This window comes from Thunnus maccoyii, chromosome 9 (assembly GCF_910596095.1).
Source record: "Thunnus maccoyii chromosome 9, fThuMac1.1, whole genome shotgun sequence".
In the NCBI taxonomy this organism is placed as follows: domain Eukaryota; kingdom Metazoa; phylum Chordata; class Actinopteri; order Scombriformes; family Scombridae; genus Thunnus; species Thunnus maccoyii.
Window position 1 is genome coordinate 1,939,482 of NC_056541.1, and position 23,031 is coordinate 1,962,512.

General features: G+C 38.2%; 2 protein-coding genes across 2 annotated transcripts in view; one reads left to right on the forward strand and one right to left on the reverse strand.

Moving 5' to 3' along the window:
- si:dkey-220o5.5 (actin filament-associated protein 1-like 2) overlaps positions 1–23,031 on the forward strand; it is a 43,210-nt gene that overhangs the window by 1,835 nt on the left and 18,344 nt on the right. The window contains exon 2 of the mRNA XM_042420359.1: positions 13,101–13,269. Coding sequence (XP_042276293.1) covers positions 13,254–13,269 — 16 coding nt within the window. The 5' untranslated portion in view covers positions 13,101–13,253. The remainder of the gene's footprint in view (positions 1–13,100; positions 13,270–23,031) is intronic.
- Positions 1,921–11,445, reverse strand: LOC121903413 (ras-related protein Rab-14-like). Its single transcript, XM_042420410.1, has 8 exons — positions 11,271–11,445; positions 10,823–10,881; positions 10,270–10,323; positions 9,277–9,454; positions 8,975–9,041; positions 8,356–8,443; positions 7,152–7,182; positions 1,921–6,795 (listed from the first exon to the last, which is right to left on the reverse strand). Exons 2-8 carry the CDS (start codon positions 10,872–10,874, stop codon positions 6,618–6,620), a joined length of 648 nt encoding a protein of 215 aa, XP_042276344.1. The 5' UTR covers positions 10,875–10,881; positions 11,271–11,445; the 3' UTR covers positions 1,921–6,617.

Consider the following 23,031-nt stretch of genomic DNA (forward strand, 5'->3'; position numbering starts at 1 on the left):
ACCAAATATTTGGCTTTTTTTTGGTGTAAAAAGTGACAAATGATTCAGTTTTCTGTTGATCGACTAATCGTTGCAGCTCGACACCAAAACCTGAGAAAGACAAAGTGGACGCGGAGTCATCAGAGTATATACAGTATATATACTTTATTTACAAATTACTGAATCCCCATGGTTGTACAATGAGAGGTACAGCTGAAGAAAATCATTACAGATTTAGAATATAAATAGTCAAAGAATCATAAAGAAGCACATTTGTTACTTTAGCAGACAGAAAATCAACAGACATTACAGAAAAAAAAAAAGAAAATGTACAGAGCACGTTACAGCCAGTGAGCGTCGGGGGATAAAACCGGATTCTTCTCTCGCTAATTTTTACGTCACACTAAACCTGAAAGTTACATCTTTTCAGCCTGATCGCAGCGTCTGACCAGTACGACCAGTACGACCAGTAAAAATGCAGTTTTTTTTGCTATTTCGCACAAATTGAATGATTTAAAACTTGTCAGAACTAAACGGCACTGTTTTCTTTTTACAAGCATTTATCATTGATTCTGTTTTTTTAGCTGCAACGTTTATTTAAAAAGGTCCTTTAAAAAAAAAAACTTTTGTTGCTTCTGTCAGATTTGAAGATTTGTGGACGCTGTAACAAAAATGGTGAATTTCATGGGTATTTTTCCATTAGAAGGCGTTTACACTGCGACAACGCTGCCACCTGCTGTCTCTCCTTTGTTTGCACTTTTATACATTTGTGAGTATTTTTTTTTTTTTTTTTAAACTAGATGCTTGTGTGTGTTTTTCCTTTGGCGAGGGAAGCTTAAGGCGGCGGTCACAACAAAAACTTTTAACTACAGGTTTTCCTTTTGAAATCCAGTGAATTCTTGTTGACTTTTGTGACCTTTTGGTCCCTGGAAAGTTGTTGAAATCTTTCCGAGTAAAGTTAAAAAAAAAAAAAAAACACACGAGTGTCGAGGAAACAAATCTTTTCCAGCCAACGCAGCGTGCAGGTTAATAAGTGTTGAAAAGAAGCAACAGGATGTTTTTTGGAGTCAGATGTGTAGTTTTTTTTTTTTTTTTTTTACAGTGAGGGAGAGGAGGGGGGGCTTCATTCATAAATCAAGCATCACAGTTGAAGAAGGCTGCTGTCCACCAATCAGAGGACAACGAAGAGTAAAAGCAGCTCTGATCTTTCCCTGTCCAGACAGATGTGGACAGATTCCAGAGTGACACATCTGGACGCACAAACAGCAGGTTAAACTTGTTTTTTTTTTTTTTAAATTCAAAATACTTCCGTTTTTGACTGGATATGTACACGAGGGTCTCGGAGAGACTCGCCAACCAGACCAGAATCTGAACCGTGGGATCACAGAGGACGGGGGGAGATGGAAGCGAGCAGGACAGGACAGCGGCGACTTAAAAGTCAGAATTTACACTTTTGACAAACTTCAACTCTCATAAATTTAACATTTCAGGCATAAACACCTCTCACTGGCTCCTGTTTTTCTTTTTGGTTATGTTTCATATTTTCTCGGTGAAAACAGAAGTTTACAGATTTCTTATTTTTCTCTCAACATTTCCTCGTTTTCCTGACATGGAAAAAAAAGGAATTACGAGGAAAATCAGAGTAGATAAATGATAAATGTGGTACAACACATATAATTTTAAATTTACCAACTGATTGAAGGTGAATTTGAATCTGTATTTCTTATCTAATAAGTTAAACTAATTTAAACTTAAACAATTCATTACAGTAATTTGCGGCTTCTGGGATTTTGTAACGAGAAGCTGAAACATTTCTCAGGTTTTTGATTTTATATCACAAAAATCTTCGTAGTATTTTAAAGGATCAGTGTGTAGAATTTAGCGGCATCTAGCAGAAATGGAATATGCATAAGTATGTTTTGATTAGTGTAAATAAGAATCGTGTTTTCGTTACCTTAGAATGAGCCTTTATATCTACAGAGGGAGGAGGCCGCCATGTTTCTACAGTAGCCCAGAGCGGACAAACTAAACACCGGCTCTAGTATTCTGGTATTCAGTTGGTTGCAATCTGCAGCTTCACCACTAGATGCCACTAAACCCGACACGCTGCACCTTTAAGCAGCATTGTCTCCTTTTTTTTTCGGTGTGTTTTCGCTGCGTGAGACACCGACTGATCTGTTTAGTGTGAATCTGACTTTCATTCATCAGAGAGCAGAATGATATCAAGTTAAGGCTGCAATAATCAATATTTCTTTTATGGTGACACTGCATGAATTCACTAAGTAATGTCAAACATTACACGTCATACATCCAGTTTATCTGTTCTGATGTTTTTCTTTCTCCTACTGACCAAATATAAATTAATGCAGTTTTTAACTATTTTCAAAAGTGTAAAATAAAGTTAAGCTACATTTTTGCAGGAGTTTGTGTTCTGAAGTTAACGCTGGAATGATTTTTTTAAGAACAAAATTTTACAGACTGCCGCAGTTAGTTTGAGAGAAGTGGTTCATATAATGCAGAGGTCTCATTCTACACACCATGATACTGTTTTATATTTAAAATGCAGCTGATGAGTTACAGTCAGAGGAAACTTTGACGCACTTCAGGATATCAAGGCTCGAGCATTTTGACTTAAACTGAATCACAGTTAAAGGAAGAGTAACTTTTGTTGGAGGGCATAGTTTTAAACAATGTCAGAGTTCCTTTAAAGGTGCAATATGTAAGAACTGTTGAATTCATACTTCACACTCCAAAACAATTGGAGGCAGCATATCACCAGAAAGTTTGGGCGTCTGTTATGTTACGCTACGCTAGTGCTCTGTTAGCTAGCAAATAGGTATCTAGGACTTTGACTAAGTATGATAGAAATATCAGTTCAGTGCTAACGTTGAGCTAACGTTTGTGTGAATATATCGAAGCTAGAAGACGACGTGCTGCTACTTCTTCCTCTCATGTTGGACTGCGGGCAGACTGGACACTACAGTGACTCACTATCGTCTCTTGAGGTACTAAGTGGTATTACGAGACCGGATGGGCCGGGGCTAGCTGGTTAGCATGCTAACTTCAGTAGATATCTCTGCAACACAATACATAGAAATCTTTGACGAACCGTCAAAACTGTTATTTCTTTTTGAATGTTTCAAACTAAAATTCTTACATCTTGCACCTTTAAGATATTTTTATGCCCCTACCTTTTGCAGAACTAACCAATGATTAGTTTAGTTTCTACAATAAACCAGAGTAATGCATTCACGTTAAGTGTAATCTCAGACTAATGTAAAAAAACAAAAACATAAAACAAAATCAGGCAGTAATAAATTAAAAAGAATCCATTTTGCTTCCATTTATGCCATTTTTCTTCCTCTAAATTCACATCAGTTACCACTAAGGGGAGCTGTGACATTGAAAATATACCGTCTATATATATATATTTGGAAACCATATTTAAAAAATAATGTGAATAAGAAAAAGAAAAAAATTATTAAAAATCTATCCTGAACTTGAGATCCACTGAGGGACCACTAGTGAAATCCAGTCCAGGTAAGTCAAATTTTGTTTTCTTCATCATCTCCATCAATCTTTGCTTCATCTCTCCACAGAACTATCAATAACTATTGATGTTGCCTTCAATGGAGAAATTAAAATGTTGATTAAAATAGTTTAGACTTTTAAAAAAGTGTTGAGTTGTGGGGATGGTGGGTTTCGGGATCCTGTCTATCAATGTGAGTGTGTTAGAGGTTTTCAAGGATGCGCTCAGTTCCTGATAAATGATCAGACCAGACAGTGTCCGACTGTCCTTGGGTCCCTTTGAGACTATCGAATTATCCTATTTTGGAAAAATAATTAATGCTTGTCAGGTTCAGCTATTCCTCAGATTAGGGGTACATGAGGTTAAAGGGGTACTCCAGGGATTTAGACGTAGCCGGATGAAACATCATATGAATTAGTTAATTTGAAGCATATTAAGGCTTCGAATATTGCACTCCTATAAAGTAAAGCAGCAGAAGCAGAGATTTCCTGACTTTTAGCCCCTAGTAAGGGCCAAGCTCCAAAACCCTGAATCCTGCAATTTTCATAAATCAACTCAATAATCGCTTTTGTTATGCTCACCCTGTCAGATGAAGGCCAACGTCTTTCAAACTCTAAACCCCCTGTTACAGATAGACTTTGAGCCCAAGCCAAATTACATTCTTGGGGTTATTCCTGCAGACTTAAGACGCTGTTACAGAACTATTATCAGAGGCTTAGTAGTATTAACCGTGATGAGTAAACTGATCTTCAGTGGAGTGCCCCTTTAACCTGCATTTGAGATGACTGGACTAAAGTCAAACACCAGTAAATTTACATCATCAGCTCCAGGTCTGAATACAGGTGAAATGTCTCCAGACCTCCTCTGAGACACATTCAGCCACACAAACAACAGTTTTAACAGTTGCCAAGTTTCAGAGTCTCCAATCCACATCAACAACAGCGTAAATGCTTTGTCTGACCCACATGAACAACATGGTGTAAATGCAATGAGTTTGCGATCCACCTACAACCACTAAAGGAACAAATAAACAAGGAGTAAAACGAGGAGCTGACACGAACTGGAGCAGAGGAAGAGATGTTTTCTGTGATGAAAAGAATGAATGAACGACAGGTTTCCTGAGGCGAAGGGGTGGGTGGGGGGGGGGGGGGGGGGGGGGTCAGATGTAGGACGTGTAGGAATATAAATACAAAATCAAAGAGTGTGTGTCAGAATTGGTGGCAAGGACGATCTAGATTCATAGCAGAGGTTAGTCTAAACTGGACCATAAGGTCTAGATTTGGAGATCTGATACAAAGTGGTCCTTAATTTGGACCAAGGGCAGACCAGCTGAATTGAGGCTCTGGATGTCCTGATTTGGAACAAGCATGGTCTGTATTTTGGCGAAGTATAGTCCAGATGTGGCCTATAGATTAGTTTGACATTGAGCCTCGTATCTTTAATTTGTCTCTAGGGAAACTGGTGTATCGCATCTGGGACGAGGGAGGGTAGCTCCTAATGTGGTCTACCCTTGCTTAAGTCAGGCCGACAGATTTGGAGCTAGGTTGATGTGAATTTTGTCAAGTGTAGTGGATATTTAGGCTGTAGGTTGGTCCGAAACTGTGCCATATTTTTATTTTTCTCTGGGGATGTGTGGGTGTTTCGCAATCGGTATTAGGGTAGACCCAAATTTAAACAGTTCTTGCTCAAGTCACACCAACAGAGCTACAGACTTGGAAGAGACAGGATCTGAAAGGTAGTCCAATCTTGAGAAAAGGGTTGCCTTGGTGAAGTGCTAAAAGCTGTTCTTCTCTGGGTTTACAACAGTCTGGATTGGCCTCAGTTTGGGGCCAGTAAGCCCAAATGTGGGCTCTGGATCTGTCTATCTGTCCTGGTCCAGATTTAGAACAAGGATGATCCAAATTTTGGAGTAGTGTAATCCAGATTTGGGCTGCACATTGGTCCGAATTTGAGCCTTGTATCTTTATTTGTCCCTTGGGGCATGGGTGTTTGGAATGAGGGTAGTCCAAAATGTAGACTACCTTGCTTGTGTCAGGATGATCACGCTACAGAGTGGGCAAGGAAAGGGTCAAGAGATTAGTCCAGTCTTTAAAAAGGGGATTTCTGGCGCTGGGCTTGGGCCTGTCCGATTCTGGGCTTATAATGCTTCACTTCTGGGACATGCCATGATCTGGGATGAAGGTGGTCTTGAATCAGACCAAGCACAGTCCAGATTGAGCTTATGCTTATGAGCCTTGTATCTTTATTTGGCCTTTTGCACATGGGTGTTTTGCACATGGGTTGTCCAAATTTGAGGCTAGTGTTTCTTCAATCAGGCCAATAGCGCCACAGGTATGGAGAAACAAGGTCTGAGGATACTTTAGTCTTGTTAAAGCGGCTGGAACAGTCTGGATTGGCCTAGATTTGGCCAGGAATGCCTGAATGTGGGCTGAAAACATTGACTGTTGGGCTCTGGATCTGTCCATTGCAAGGTCCAGATTTGGAACTGGGGTGAACCGAATTTGGTGTAGTCCAGATTTGGGCTGTAGGTTGGCCAAAATTGGACCTTGCATCTTAATTTGTCTCTGGGGACATGTGAGTGTTTCACTTTCGGGATGAAGTTTTTTAAAAATTTAAAAAGTTGTTGCTTGAGTCAGGCCAACAGTGCTGCAGATTTGGACAGGAACCTGAGGGTAGTCAAGTCTTGGAAAAAGGGCTGTCCTATTATGGGTTGAGAATGGTCCGGATTGGCCTAGTTTGGGCTAAGTGCGCCAGGATGTAGGCTGAAGGCGGTCTGGATTTTGCCAAAGTGAGTGAGCTGGAATGAGACCACAGACGTTTGGATAGTTGTGGGTTTCTGGGTGTATCTGAGGGTGTCCTTATTTACCCACTTAATGGTTGAGGATGGTTGGTTCTGGCTTTAGGGATCCAGACTGAACTGAGGTCTGGATTTGACTACAGGTGGTTGGACTGGATCACTGCAATAATTCGATGTAATCCAGCTAAATCCTGTTCGACACACTCTGGATAGAAGAAGCATTTTACTGCTGGGTGGAGAGGGGTTCTCTGTGAATCTGTCTGTGTCTCTGTCCGTCCGTCTGTCTGTCGGGTCTGTAGTTTCTGTCTGTGGTTAGCAGCTGCAGCCTTCTTTGGCCGGCTGGCTGTCGGCGTTGAGGCGGCCTCCCTGCGGCGCCGACGGTTTATGCTGAACTCCTGACTCAGCAGCATTCAGGTCCAGACTGCCGTCCTGGATGTTCTGGTAAATCCTCTTTGCCGCCTCAAGGAAGGCCTCTTCCACATTCTCCCCTCTGGGGGATGGAGAGAGGGAGCAAAAATAATCAAAACACAAATAAACAAATCATAAAAATAACATGAAAAAGGTCTTATAGATTCAAGATTCAAAGCTTTATTATCATATGCTCAGAAAACAAGTTTAAATTGAAATCTTAATTTGTTGTTCTCTCCAATTGCAATCTATAGAAAAATATACTGTCCAATAGTTTGTGGACACACTGCAAAGCATACAATGATATTTTAGACAATAGTGTTCCTCTAACTTTGTGCTAATGGTGTTCCCAGTTTGGTGTGGAAGAACTTGACTGGCCTGCAGAGAGTCCTGACCTCTAACACCTTTGGGAAGATAAGAGTGTGTGTGTGTACTTACGTCTTGGCACTGGCCTCTAGAAACAGCAAACCTGATCAACAACAGAAGCAGAGATCAAAACCAGTCAGTCAATCCGTTGTCTTATATTCAGCTTAAGATGTACAGTAAATTCTGAGATAGTTTCCAGGCCTTTATTTCTAATTTTCCCTGTTAACACAAACTCAGCAGTTGACCTGTTGTCGTGATAAATTCAGTATAATTTCTATTTCAACAGAGTCATGTCAAGCTTTCCACTTTGCCTTTTTCCCAGAACAAAGTTCAGCTACCATGAATGAAACTCAACACTTTCTCCAGAAATTTCACATCAAAAGTCACGCAGCCTTCCCCTTATAAGTACTGTAGGCTTATAATGTAACAAAAGCCATCAGGAAGTGTTGAGTTTTGCTGACATTAGCTTAACATCAATCAAGAGTACAGCAAAGGTGAAATGACTAGAATTAATTACAACATGAAAACATGATTTCTATTAAAATAGAAACTGAGCATAACATAAATGTAGTCGTACTAATGGAATTAGTGCTGTGGAAATCAAACTAAAATTACTATGTGAGCTGCTGTAGAAGGTTACAGGTAATCCCTCCTCCTCCAGTGTTTATGTTCCTGGCATTTATTTGTGCATGTTGGCCACGCCCACACAATTATTTGAGACCCTGCCATTATTTGAATACCAGCTTTTAAAGAGGACATAATCTGCACATTTCCGGGTCTATATTTATATTCTGGGGCTCTACTGGAATATCTTTGCATGATTCAAGTAAAAAACTCCTTATTTATCTTCTACTGGTCCTTTCAGCAGCCTCTCAGTTCAGCCTCTGTCTGAAACAGGCCGTTTTAGCTCCTGTCTCTTTAAGGCCCGCCTCCTGATGAGCCCACTCTGTTCTGATTGGTCAGCTTCAGGAAGCTTCCTCCGGCTCCGGAGGCTACGTAAACAAACTATAGTAGCAGGATTTCACTTCTCCTTCTCCTTCTTTACTCCAAATGTCAACTTCTCAAATCCATCTGTACACACTGGAGCCAAAATCCAATCCGAAACACGGAAAAACCTTACGGAGCATTTCTACATACGTTAACCTCAAGTTTTGGAACTTTTACCAAGTTTAACATAGATATCCAACATCACAGCGGTAAAAAAAAAAAACAGAAGTAAATATGTAAATAACAAAACCAGAAAAAGCATAATATGGCCCCTTTAAAGACTTCTCACCATTCTCTTCAGCAAACTGTTTGGCCTCCTCATACGTCACGTCTCTCTGAGCTTCCAGGTCGGCCTTGTTACCAATCAGAATGATCACCTGCACAAACACACACATATACAAGAAAAACTATACCAGGCTGGACTAGAAAGTTTAGACTCACTGTGGTGAAATGGCACCACCCTGTGGCTGCAGTCTGCATTACAGCTTCAAGCAGATATACAGTATGTTAATGTAGGAGACTTGTGCTGTGTGATGATACTGTGAACAAATCTAAAACACACACCCACACACACACACACACACAAATGAAGCACAAACATTAAGAGAAATGCTATAAATAGTAAAACACATACAGGAGCATTTCCAGCTTATCAGTTCTTTTGGAAGCATTTGTTTGTTTGTGCTTTTGTCCTTAGTGGCCACTGTGGCGAGAACGAGAACAATTTGTGATGTTTCATTATTTGAACTGCTTTCAAATTGTCAATGTTTATTCCTAAATGTACAGGTTGGATTTCTTGGTTCGCCGTGAGAGGAAGTGCAGCTCTGCTTCTCCAGCAGTTCCTCCACAGTCGTTCCTCTTTTGGGAGCCATGTTTTCTTGTGTGTGTGTGTGTGTGTGAAAACTCACTGTGTTTGGGTTGGTCAGGTTTCTGGCGTCAGTCAACCAGCTGCTCAAGTGGTTATAAGTGCTTCTCCTGCACACAAACACACAAAGAGAGCGACACAAGAATAAAAAAAGTTATTCTTCACAAGATCAAACTACCATGAAAATCACGTTTCCACCGTTAAATTCCAGAAACCAGAAATGTGCCGAATGTGACTCTCTCAGATCACAGCAGGCCATTTTGGTTTAGTTAAAGGAACAGGAAGCTCCTGAGGATGACCACGCCCCCCGCCCCCCCTGCACCCCCACCTCTCCCAGTCCAGTACCTGGTGATGTCATAGACCATGAGGGCCCCGGCGGCCCCTCTGTAGTAGGACCTGGTGACGGCCCTGAACCGTTCCTGACCGGCTGTGTCCCAGATCTGCAGCTTCACCTTCTGACCGTGGACCTCCATGATCCTCGTCCCAAACTCCACCCCGATGGTGTGAGGGCAGTCCGCCATGACTGCACACAGAACACACATCATCATTAGAGCTGCAACGATTAGTCGGTTCATAGATTACTGGATCGACAGAAAATATACCTGCAACCTTTTTAATTATCGATGAATTACTGAAGTCAGTTTTTCGAGTAAAATGCCTCCAGCTTCTTTAATGTGAGAATTTTTCTTTTCCTTGTTTTAACGTCACAGTAAACTGAACGTATGTCTGTTGACAAAACAAGACATTTAAAGGGCATCACCTCTCGCTTTAGAAGGTTGTATTAGGCGTTGTTCTAATAAATAAAATACAATACAAATAATCGTTTTAGTCAGTTTTTAACCGATACATCCAAATATTTGCTGGTTGCAGCTTCTTAAATGTGAAGATTTGAGGCTTTTATGTGTCGTACATAATAGTGAACTGAATATGTTTGGATTTTGGACTGTTGGTTGGAAAAAACGAGACATCTGAAGACATCACCATTAGCCCTGAGAAGTTAGAACGGTAGCGGATGGAAACAAGCGTGAATCTGCTTTTTCTTTATCTGATTTTCTGGAAATTCTGCTAAAAATTTGTGCCACATTTGGATGGAAACTCGACTTACGACCACTGATTTCAAAAAGAGTGCAGTCCCACGTGTGCAAACATTAAACACGTGCATTGACACCAGGTGAGAGGAAGATGGAGATAGAGGTGAAGGAACAGAGCCGTCACAATAGAACGACTAAGAGGACGAGCATAAAAAAGGACAAGGAATGAAGTAGAGAATGATGAGAGGAAGTGAAAGAGATGAGGCGAAGAAGAGGAGGAGGATGAGGAGAAGTTGAAAAGACTCACATTTCTTCTCTGTGAACTGGTGCAGCAGACAAGACTTCCCTACTCCCATATCACCTGCAGAGAGAGAAAACACAATTGGACAGAATGAAACAGCTGATTAATGGAAAAGTCAACTGAAAGAAAATTAATCTGCTGCTGTTTTAATAATCAAGTAAACATTTCAGTGATTTTTAAGCAAAAAAAAATCTACTCCAGCTTCTTAAATGTGAATATTCTCTGGTTTCTTTAGTCTCTATGACAGTAAACTGAATATCTTTGTGGAAAAAACAAGACATTTGAGGACGTCATCTTGGGAAACTGATCAACATTTTATGAACCAAACTACTAACCAATTAATTGAGGAAATGATGAACCACTACTTTTACAGCAATACTTTAACTACATCCAGCTGATAATACTTATGTACTTTCACTATAGTAGACTTTTACTTGTAATGGAGTATTTTTACTTTGCTGTATTGGTACTTTCACTTAAATAAAAAGATCTGAATACTTCTTCCAGCACTGTGTTTTCAGATATTTGTGTGTTTCGTCCTTCAGGCTTTATATCTCACCGATGATGATGTATTTGAAGATGTAGGAGTAGTTGTAAGGTGCGGCTGTCATCTTGATACTGTGAGGAAGAGAAAAGTGAGTTTAAAACCAGCAAGAGTCTGATCTGAATCTGAACAGAAACAACTGAACTGAGCAACAAACAAAAGGAAGCAGCTGCTCGGCTAACACTCAGCTCAGCGTTAGCATGTATAATTAACCACCGTGACAGTCACGCAGGGTAAGAACGGCCATCTTTAGCAGAAGTATTGAACATAATCAGCTGACTTCCCTCTCTGAGAAAACCTCTGAATTCCTGCTGTTAGCTTAGCGGTGCAGCTAACCGGCTAACAGCTGCAGTTCTGTCTACGCCTTGCTATCAACCTATCAAGCTAACATCAGGAGGCCACAACAAAAACCATCAAATACCGAACCAGACGGGTAGAGTCCGTCAAAAACACTGTAGTTTACCTTCGGTCCGGGTGTCTATCTGGCCTGTAAACGAGATAAAACTGGCTGTTAAACAGATAATTATCTTTGTTAGCTTGTTAGCCTGCTGAGCCGTCAGGAAAGCTTTCTCCTCTTCCGCGATTCTTCCTCTCCGTCGATAAAAGCGGAAACACCGCGAGACTTCGAGGAGGCTACCGCCACCCAGCGGACTGTATGGAGACAAGATGGATATAAAATATTCTGCTTTGGGTAATAATCTGTGTCTGATATGATTTTTCCATAAAAAAAAAGTTCAATTATCTTGTTAAAATCCTTAAATCACAATCAGATTTATTGCCAAGTTGCGGTGCCTGATAATCAAAGAATAAGAGAAAAAAACAAATATCTATACAAAGTAAGAAAAATACAACTACCACAAAAAACATGTGGTTTGTAGGCCAAAGGAAGGGAAAGGGTACATTTTCTTTAAAGGACCAGTGTGTAAGATTTAGTGTTTTATTTGTAGTTTATATGGTATATGTTGGCATTATCTCAATATGATAAAATATGTAATTGTTATGTTAAACACTTCTAAACTTCTGACCAAAGTTTTCACTTGTTGTAACTCATCAGAATAATGACAGAACATCTAAATCAATCAAAATTGTGTGACGCAAATATCTATAACACCAACAATTATCTTCATTATCGATAATTTTCTTTAATAATATATTGATTGTTCATTTTATAAAATGTCAGTAAATGGTTAAAAAAAAAAAAAGTTGATCATTATTCCCTGAAGCTAGAGTTAAACTGATAACACTTTATTTTACACTAATTTCCTGAAAATGTTCTGCGTAATTTGCAGGTATTTAACGATTCATTTTTAGTACAAATTATTAAAAAAAAAACAAAAAAAAACAGAAAAGCATTATGTTGGTTTAGTCGGTAAGTACCTGCTTATTTTATTTGGGTTCATACTGCAAAAAATCTTAATAAATTAGACTCTTGATATTCTATAACTGTCTGAAAATATTTAGTTTTCAGTGTGTAGTTTTGTGTGCTAAACTTAATATTAGCATTTTAGATTTTTTCAGTAATTTCTTAAATTAGCTGCTGTATAATTGTTAATTCTGAGGACATTTCTTTGAAAGTGTTATGTAATCTGGTTCAGTGCTCATTATAGACTTTTTAAGAAACAACCTACAGTAATATGCTAATATGTAGTTTGACACACAAAAATACGCACTGAAAACACACTTTCTGTCTATTAACAACTACATATGAACCCAAATATGACAAATAGGTACTTACCAACTAACAACTAACCCTTTTTTCTGTTTTGCTTTCTTATCATTTGTACCAAATTGCACCACCCTCTCTGTAAAATGTCTGAAAAATGAACCTTTAAATACTTGCAAATTACTCAGAAGATTTCTGGAAATTAGAGTATAATTACGGGACCTTTAAAAAAATAAAGTATCAGATGACTTTTTGTCTGACCAACAGTTGAAAACACAAAGATAATAAGTTCACTATCATGGAAAACTGTAAAACTAGCAAATATTCACATGTGAAAAGCTGCTGCCAGAGAATTTTTGTCATTTTTGCTTAAAGAAAGTTGGATACACACACAATAGTTGTAAGATGGATCAATTCAGTGTTGATTTGGTCTTTTAATAAGGTTTGTTGACATTAAGAAAATCATAGAATATCACCAAACTGATACTTTGAGCTGTTTCATTGGTGTGAACATACAGCAGATGTGCACTGAATACACATGTGAAGCAGTGAGGACGTTGTTTTTGCACACAGGCTGAGTGTGTTGGTCCGTCCTCTTTCTCCTCCCTCATGTGTTCATGTCACACGGAGGCCGGACTCGACTGTCAGAGCTCAAACTTCTTCACACAGAGCAACACAAACGGTCCACTGAGGAGAAAACAGGAGAAAACTGTCTGTTGTTTGATGTTTTGGACTCGTCAGCAGTTATGAGATTGAAGATCAGCAGCTACTGAGAGAACAGACATGGACAAACAGAAAGGTACTGTGTTCACTCTGATACGCATCTACAGAAGTCTGCTGTAATGACTTTAATACTGAGACTATAGAGACACAACAGCTGTATAGAAAGATTATAGGAAAAATGTCTTTACACCAGGGGATAAAACAATAAAAACAACAAGGCTTCTTTCTCACAAAACTTACAATAGTTTAAAAAATTTTACTCACAAAACACAAATATGGATTTAGAACACATGAAATACATTTCACATACAGACACGTGGTTTTTGGACATTTCACATGTGACTATTTCACATGATAAAGGCGCATATGAGTTTAAGATATTCCAGATGTGATTCAATTATAGACACGTGTTTATATAAACAGTAGGCAGGTTTTCAGATATTTCACATGTGAAAAAATAATTGGAATGTAATATCACATTTGAAATTAATGTTAAATGATGGATTCATAAACACACACATGCAGTTTTTGAGACATTTCACTTCCAAATAACTTATAAAATTGCACAATTTTACATTTTTTACATAAAACGTTATTTCACATGAAAACATTTTACGTGTGTTTTTTACTGTAGCTGAATGTAAATTTACTGTTTTATTTATAGTTTACCTCAATATTAAAAAATATGACATTGTTACAACTGATAACGTTAAAACATCTAAATAACATTTGTAGTAACTTCTCAGAATAACGGCAGAATATCTAAATCCATCAAAACTGTAACCAAACTTGTTGAAGTCATAAATTCTTAGATCAGTTATAAAGTCAAAGGCTGAAACTTCTCACCAGTACTGATCCAGACTGGAACAAACCAGGCAAAGTGGGCAACTGTCAAAATCTAGTTTGAAGACTTTAATATCTATATTGAGCTCATTTGTTGTAAAGTTGTGTTTTTATCAAAGTGCACAAAGAAAACTGAGGGACAGATTGTATTATTCCATCAGACGAGTCTTCTAAGTACTGTTCTTTAATAATCCTTTGATTGTTCAGTGTAGAAAATTGTGAAAAATGCAGATAATTATTCCCCGAAGCCCACAGTTAACATATTTGAGACTGTTCTCCCAAAAAAAAAAACATGATACAACAAGTCATAATGTGAGTTGGCCGATCTCTTCACAGGAAATTTGAGCCTTTAGATGAGTCACGAGGTCCCCAAACACTCACCCTGCACATTTAGTGATGTAGAGGAGCAGCTGTAGGACTGATAGATATTCAGTCAGTTGTAAACAGGAGTTAGTCTTCTAATTAAGTTCAAATTATGTCATGCCATGTATTTGTCTCGGGGGTGGAGGTTAGTGGAAGTAAATGTAAAGTTTTGGAAGGCCATGAAGATTTTAAAGTGTTCTTCCTCTGGAGAGCAGGAATGAAGAAGCTTTATGACAATGTGGGCGTTTTTTTTAGTCATCTGCTGTGTGTGGAGTCTTTATCACTCTGATGGTATGTTAACTGCAGCGGCACAACAACCGGAAACAGTCGTCTGTCCTTCTCCCTCATCCTTCCTCCCTCTCCTCCTCCTCATCATCATCATCATCATCTTCGCTTCCTCCTCCTGCTGCCCCCCTGGAGACTGTGGTTAATAGACTGTTTACATTCAGTGCATAAAGTCTCCACACTGACAATTTTAGCATTTTTCTGCCATTACAACACTCTGACTAACTGCTGTTATCTGTAGTTTTATGACTCGATGACTTGAAGGATAATTCTGCTTTATTACAACTTTGGTTTAAGTTGATTCAACTTAACAGTTGAGAGCAGTCAGTCTTTAATATACAGTTAGCTTCTGTTAGTCACTTTATCTTCAATAACTACAGAAACAATATAATACATGAACTAAACTAGAGAGTAAATACTGGTTAGCAGTGGTGGAAAGAAACTAAGTACATTTACTCAAGTACTGTTTATACAATACAACACATTGTTAAAGATGAAACCAGTGGTTTCCAACCTTTTTGGCTTTTGACGTCTTACAAAAAGCAGTGTGTAGTCGGGGTCACATTTCACATGTCTATGAGTTGTTAACAGCTCCACCAAATAGTGATTTTTCCCTCTAAACTTCTCACATGCTTTCATCTCAATAAATGTTCAAATGATCCAATATTTCAGCAAAAATCAAAGATTAGAGAAAAAGTCCAAAAACTGAACTTTGTTTTTTCTTCTTTCCTCTCCCATTAATCATCTCACGACCCCTCAGATTTATCTGCTGACCCTTTGGAGGGGCCCGACCCCTAGGTTGGGAACCACTGGACTAAACTAGCTAACTGTATATAAAGTAGTGTAAACTAGCTCCACCTCCAGCAGCTACAACAGTAACATGCTGCTCTAACACTGATGCTTCACTATTAATAATCTAATGATGTCATATATAATAATATATCAGTCAGAGGGACCAAACCACTACTTTTACTGCAATACTTTAACTACATCAAGCTCATAATACTTATGTACTTTTGCTGTAGTAAGATTTTTCATGCAGGACTTTTACTTGTAAAGGAGTATTCTTACATTGCTGTATTGGTACTTCTACTTCTTCCATCACTGCTGGTTAGTAACTGGTTAGTAACTGGTTAGTAACTGGTTAGTGCTGATTGGACTCTTGAAGTTGAGCCAGTTAGAGGAAAAAGCTGTAATGTAAATGTTTTGCTCTCCTATATTTACCAACCGGAGGATGAAAGAAAAAGCTGCTCCACACCCTGCAACACACACACTTGTTTGTCTTTCTATAATTGTGAGGACCATCACTAGCATAATGCGTTCCCTAAACACTTACCATAACCTCAACCATCACAACTAAAGGCCTAACCTCATCTCCTGAAACTTAACCCTAGAACAGCCTTAATGTCTTCACTTTGTAAACATTTCCTCACTCCCAAGTCTAAAACTCACATCAGTCCTCATAAAGATAGTTATACATGTACACATACACACAGAGTTGGGGAGGTATGGACGAATCACATCTTTCGGCTAATTTGAGGGTTTGGTTTTCATGGTAAAGCAGCTCAAATCACTAAAACACACACTCAACTTTTTAACTTCAGTCACACTGTGAGGAGGATGGTCTTTTCTCTTTGTCTCTCACTGCAGTTTATTTTATTTTAAAGCTGCTTTATTGGCATGAACATCAACAATTAGCAAATCTTAATTCTAAAAGAAGTTTGAAATACAACAAATTGCAGGAATCAAACAACAAATAACAAACAGTTTGTTATCAGATGAAAATATCCTGATATCCCGAAAATGTTAATTAAAGGATAATTTCTGGTTTTTAATTGTGCGTTTTTAATAACAGTTTCATATTTTCATCATTTCTGAAGTTTATATGTTTAATGTCAAACATCAAATGTGTACTATAGTGAACCTGAGAGGAGCTATAGAGAAAAAAATAAGTAACTTGTGCTCTGGGAAATAGTAACATACTTAAAGTATCAAAAGTAAAAACACTCATTATGTGAAATGCACCGATTTAGATATATTTTGTTATATTTATAATCTATATATTATCAGAATATTCATTCATGTTGATTTATTTATGCATACATAAGCAGCAATTTAATGTTGTCAAGGCAGAGCTAATTTGAATCATTTTATTTATATCAATGCATATTTTATAAACTGATCATATGTTTTACTTTTAAAATATTGATCTGAAAAGTAACTAAAGCTGTCAAATAAATGTAGTGGAGTAGAAAGTATAAAGTAGCATCACATGGAAATACTGAAGTCAGTTATTTGAGTATTTGTATGGATGTTTTTAAGTTATTCCACCTCTGGGACAAACTGAGGTGTTTGGGAAACGTAACAATAAGTTGCTGGAGTGTAAACTTCCCCAAATCCAATAAAGAGCAGCTGCTAACATTAGCTTAAACTCTGATATAGCATCATCTAGGACTGACTCAGTAGTTTTTAATATAACTTGTTCTGTTAAAAAACGATGTGGGTGGTTAATTAAATGCTTGTTGGCCTTGGAAGCAGCACGCAGTTACTACTGTAGGTATTGTGCTTGTTAGCCACACATGCTAACAACTCCAGCTTACATTAGAGCAGACAAAAGCACTGTTTAATTCATTCCTTACACTTTAATGTTTTTAATTATGTGTCTTACTAAAGACCTGTGTACAGCGTCTGAACATGTGCCGAAATCAAAAGCTTGACAGAACTGCTGAAGCTTTGATCAGACAGTCTCTGGAAGAGTTTAGCAAACGATTAATTGAAAAAAATTGTTAAAGACATAAATACCGAGCGAGGCTGAAAATTTAGTCAGTGAGAGCGGCAAAAGGGATCAGATTTTATAGTTGTTCTAGTTTTTGTTGTTGTTGATGTTGTAACTGTTGATTATTGTTGTGTTGTGATTCTGAACTCAATGACTGACTTTATCTGTTCGCAATTCAAATGTGTGTGTGTGTGTGTGTTTGTGTGTGTGTGTGTTCTGCAGCATCAAAGCCAGAGACAGGAAGTAATGTTGATGTTCAGATAAGCAGCGTTCAGTTACACAAACTCTTTTCTTTAATTCTCCGTCAGTCCAGCAGCAGTCTGTCTGTGTGAAGACATGTTATTTCTTAACATGACTCTCTCAGTCCTGGAATGTATAAATACGTTTACTCAAGTACTGCAGTACAGTGTTGAGATATTTGTACTTTACTTGAGTATTTCCATGTGATGCTACTTTCTACATCTCAGAGTGAAATATTGTACTTTCTACTCCACTACATTTATTTGACAGCTTTAGTTACTTTTCACATGAAGATTTGACACAATGGATAATATAACAAGCTTTTAAAATACAACACATTGTTAAAGATGAAACCAGTGGTTTCCAACCTTTTTGACTTTTGACGTCTTACAAAAAGCAGTGTGTAGTCGGGGTCACATTTCACATGTCTATGAGTTGTTAACAGCTCCACCAAATAGTGATTTTTCCCTCTAAACTTCTCACATGCTTTCATTTCAAGAAATGTTCAAATGATCCAATATTTCAGCAAAAATCAAAGATTAGAGAAAAAGTCCAAAAACTGAAAACAGATTTGTGTATCAGAACTTTGTTTTTTCTTCTTTCCTCTCCCATTAATCATCTCACGACCCCTCAGATTTATCTGCTGACCCTTTGGAGGGGCCCCACCCCTAGGTTGGGAACCACTGGACTAAACTAGCTAACTGTATATAAAGTAGTGTAAACTAGCTCCACCTCCAGCAGCTACAACAGTAACATGCTGCTCTAACACTGATGCTTCACTATTAATAATCTAATGATGTCATATATAATAATATATCAGTCAGAGGGACCAAACCACTACTTTTACTGCAATACTTTAACTACATCAAGCTCATAATACTTATGTACTTTTACTGCAATACTTTAACTACATCAAGCTCATAATACTTATGTACTTTTACTGCAATACTTTAACTACATCAAGCTCATAATACTTATGTACTTTTACTGCAATACTTTAACTACATCAAGCTCATAATACTTATGTACTTTTACTGTAGTAGATTTTTCATGCAGGACTTTTACTTCTAATGGAGTATTTTTTACATTGCTCTGTTGGTACTTTTGGTATTTTGGTAAAGGATCTGAATGCTTCTTCCATCGCTGGTCTTCTTGTATGTGAGATTTTTTCTTAGCAGACAGAGTCTTACTGTTGCTGTCATGTGTTGTTGTGGGTGTTTGAGATATGTGCTGCTCTGTGTTTAAAACCGCAGCAGCCTGATAAGCAGAGCTGCAGGATCCTTAAAATCAGCAGAGAGGAGTTAATCAGAAACATTTAACCTTCACCTCCCACTGAGCTCAGAGTGTGAATGGACTCACTCTGTCTGTCTGAATGGAGCTCCACAACAATCACCGTCTGTTTGCAGGATTTTTTTTCCTGCATTTTTTACATTTCCTCCTCCCTCCAATGATAATTCAGAGTGTTTTGAGATCAGTTCAGTCAAACCTGTCACACTGAGTCACTGCAGTTCAGTTCCAAACAGCAACAGAAAACATTAGAATAAAAAAACAGTTTCAAGATTAAAAAATGTTGACATTTTGATAGAAGTTCTGTTTACTTTTTAACCAATACAATCGCTCATTCATTCTCTGTGGCTCATGTCTAAAGAATCTTAAGGTGGTTGTAGTGGTTGTAGTGGTTCTTTAAGTGGTTGTAGTGGTCAGTAAGGTGGTTCCAGGGTTCTTTTAGGTGGTTCTAGGGGTCATTGATGAGGTCTTTTTTAGTAAAGGGGCTTATGATAAGTGGTCCTATAGGATGTTCTGATGGGATTTTAGGTGGCTCTATTGGTGGTTAGTGCTCCTTTAGATTATTCTTTGTTTCACTGGTCCCTTAGAAGGTTCTAATTGTTTTACGGGTCCTTTAGGAGGTTCTAATGGTCCTGTAGGTGGCTCTTTTACTCCTTAAGAAGATTCTAGTATCCCTTTAGGAGGTTCCTGGGGCGGCCTGTGGCATAGACCACATAGGTGGTTGCCTAGGATGCCAAACAAGGGACGGGGCACCAAATGAGTGGGACATGTTTTTCTTTTGTTTTTTTCTTACCAACAGGTAAGCTTACTTTTCTACAGCTTTTGGAAATACACACTTGTTCTCCCTTCTTAACATTTTCCCTTTCCTTTTCAGTGAAACATAGTAGTCATGTGAGCATCCACAAAACTTTATTGGGGTAGGTGCTGGATACAAAAAAAAAAACTAGATACAAGGAGTGTGCAGGTACTCCTTGTATCTAGTTTTTTTTTCTGAATCAGAGCTTCCTTTTCTTTATGTGTAACATTTCAAGCTACTGGTCTTCCTCAGGCAAAGGAGGAACTGAGGAACACCTGTAGTTGGTTGAAACGTCAAACATAAAGAAAAAGGAGCTCTGATTCAATGTGCAGGTACACCTTGTATCTAGTTTCCTTTCTTTCCCCCATTGACTTGCATGGGTTTTCATCTGGTTTGATTTTCAAAGCCTTACTGGTCAGTCAGTTTTCTCCCGACAGCCACCAAACTTAATGTACTGCATCAGGCGATGTCACCAAACACTCACTGAATGGCACCTTGACCCCCACTTGCCTTTTTGTCTGGAGGACGGGGGGAGAGGGCTTTGTCTGGGCTGGAGGTACCATTGTGGCACTTCATTTTAGTGTGAGTTAATTTTTGAAATTCCAGGACTGAGGGAACTATTGTTGCACTTTTTTTGGTGCTCCATTCAAAAATCTCACCTAGGGCACTAACATAGTCAGGGCTGGCCCTGGGAGGTTCTTGTAGTCATTCAGGAGGTTCCAGGGTTCCTGTAGGTGGTTCTAGTGGTCCTGTAGGAGGTGGTAGTGGTAATTTAGTTCAAATGTTTGGGTGTTTCTAGTGGTCACTGAAGAGTTCTTAAATGTTTTTAAGGTGGTTCTAGTGAATGGTCCTTTAGGAGATTCTAATGGTTCTTTATGAGGTTCTAGTGGTCCTGAAGGAGGGTCTAGGGGTCCTTTAGGTGGTTCAAGGGGTTCTGTAGGAGACTCTAGTGAGGTTTGTGTACAGTACATACATTGTAAAAAATAAACTTGCTAATGCTCTTTGGTAGACAAACTATGTAATGGAGACACTGTTTCTAAATGACCTCAAACATATCTTTGTATTCTGACCTGACATCTCTTGTTTCTTATTAGCCAACATAAAATCAACTGACTTCCTGTTTCCTCAGTCTTCGTACGTGACATCAGGTTTTTGTGATGTGATGTAACAACACACACAGTCTTTATTCTGTGTTAACCATTAGCAGCATCCAGCACCTTATCAGTGGCTGAAGGTCAGAACATCTCAACAGTTGTGATGAGAGAAGTTTACCTGAATAGCTCAGTGTTCAGGCATTTTACTCACTTATTAACAGCATGAATAACCCGAACTGTTCTGTTATAAGACAGGCTTCTGTGTTGCAACACTTAAGTCTTAATATTTTGCACTGCAGTAATCATCTGTTGCTGAAAATAATCTCTTGTATTGATTTAGAAATTTGGGGTTTTCCCATTCACTTCAATAATGTCATAATTTCATCACAGCACCATCTAATGGACATTAGAAGAACTGTGGCTGAACTTTAGTTTTCTGCAACAGTCAGCTGCTGCTGATTCATAAAACTTTCCTCCAACAAAAACATCAGGGCTTAATTTAATGTCCCAATCAGACATTCAGATGTACCTAAGTGTAATTCAACCACAGGATACAGAGATTTACGCTCTTAAAGCCAAATAAGGGTCAGTAGTCACTGAGAGACAAAGAGACAACAGCTTCATTCATCACATAAACACAGACTGACTTCACAACAGTTGTCATGTCTTATCAACAAACAACTGACAACACACTAAACCCCCATCCATCTTTACTGTGATTCATGAAATTCACAGAAAATAAATGACAAAAACAGTTGATGAAGGTTCCGGTAATCTAACAGAAAAGAAGATAAAAGGAAACACTTACAAAAACCTGTTTTAGTAAAGACATGGAATAAAGATTAGATCTGGCACACATGCAATCTATATTTAGCATGCTAGCATGTAAACACCTAAAATGCTTAATGTGACATGGTATATTTCAACATGTTAGCATGCTGACAAGCCGCTGTGATAAATACATTTAAAATGTTAGTATGCTAAGATGCCAAATGCTAATTGTTTGCTGGCAAGGCAGTAAGTCAATAATCCAACAGTCACTGTAACATGCATGCTAACTTGCTAACTATGCACATTAGGACAAGATATATACCTTACATTACACATTACACATGCTAACTTGCTGATGTGTGTTAGCATGTTAACAAGCTGTAAAAAATGTTAATGGGTCTTTGTTAGCATGTTATTGAACTGTAAAACATGTCAATGTGCTATGTTAGCATGTTATCAAGCTGTAAAACATGTCAATGTGCCCATGTTAACATGTTAAGATGCTGAATATTTCATGTATGCCAGCATGCTCATAACAGCCAGTATTTACTGTAACATGCAGAACTTTTAGCATTTACAGTTACTGTTTGTTTTATTGGTAAGAAAGTTGAGAACAGTATTGTCCAACTGTTAAACATTAAAGACATAAAGGAAAAGACAGACAGTCTGTGTGTGTAAATAGAGACGATGATAGTGACAGATATGAGGGTGACTCATCGCTCTGCTTCACTGTCAACAGTCAAACAAACAGTCAAACGATGACTCACTGTGAGATTGTGATAAAGTCTGTGTATCTGTTTTCTGTTCATTTGTATTTACTGTTTGTTTACTTGATTACATAAAAGGAAAAAAATACTTGTGTAGTGAGAAGTGAGGAGTCTGTGTGTCCCAGAGGAGGAAGAAGTATTCAGATCTCTTACATGTGTAAAAGTACCAATACAACAATGTAAAAATACTCCATTACAAGTAAAAGTCCTGCATGAAAAATCCTACTACAGTAAAAGTACATAAGTATTATGAGCTTGATGTAGTTAAAGTATTGCAATAAAAGTACATAAGTATTATGAGCTTGATGTAGTTAAAGTATTGCAGTAATAGTAGTGGTTTGGTCCCTCTGACTGATATATTATTATATATGACATCATTAGATTATTAATACTGAAGCCAGTGGTTCCCAACCTAGGGGTGGGGCCCCTCCAAAGGGTCAGCAGATAAATCTGAGGGGTCGTGAGATGATTAATGGGAGAGGAAAGAAGAAAAAACAAAGTTCAGTTTTTGGACTTTTTCTCTAATCTTTGATTTTTGCTGAAATATTGGATCATTTGAACATTTATTGAAATGAAAGCATGTGAGAAGTTTAGAGGGAAAAATCACTATTTGGTG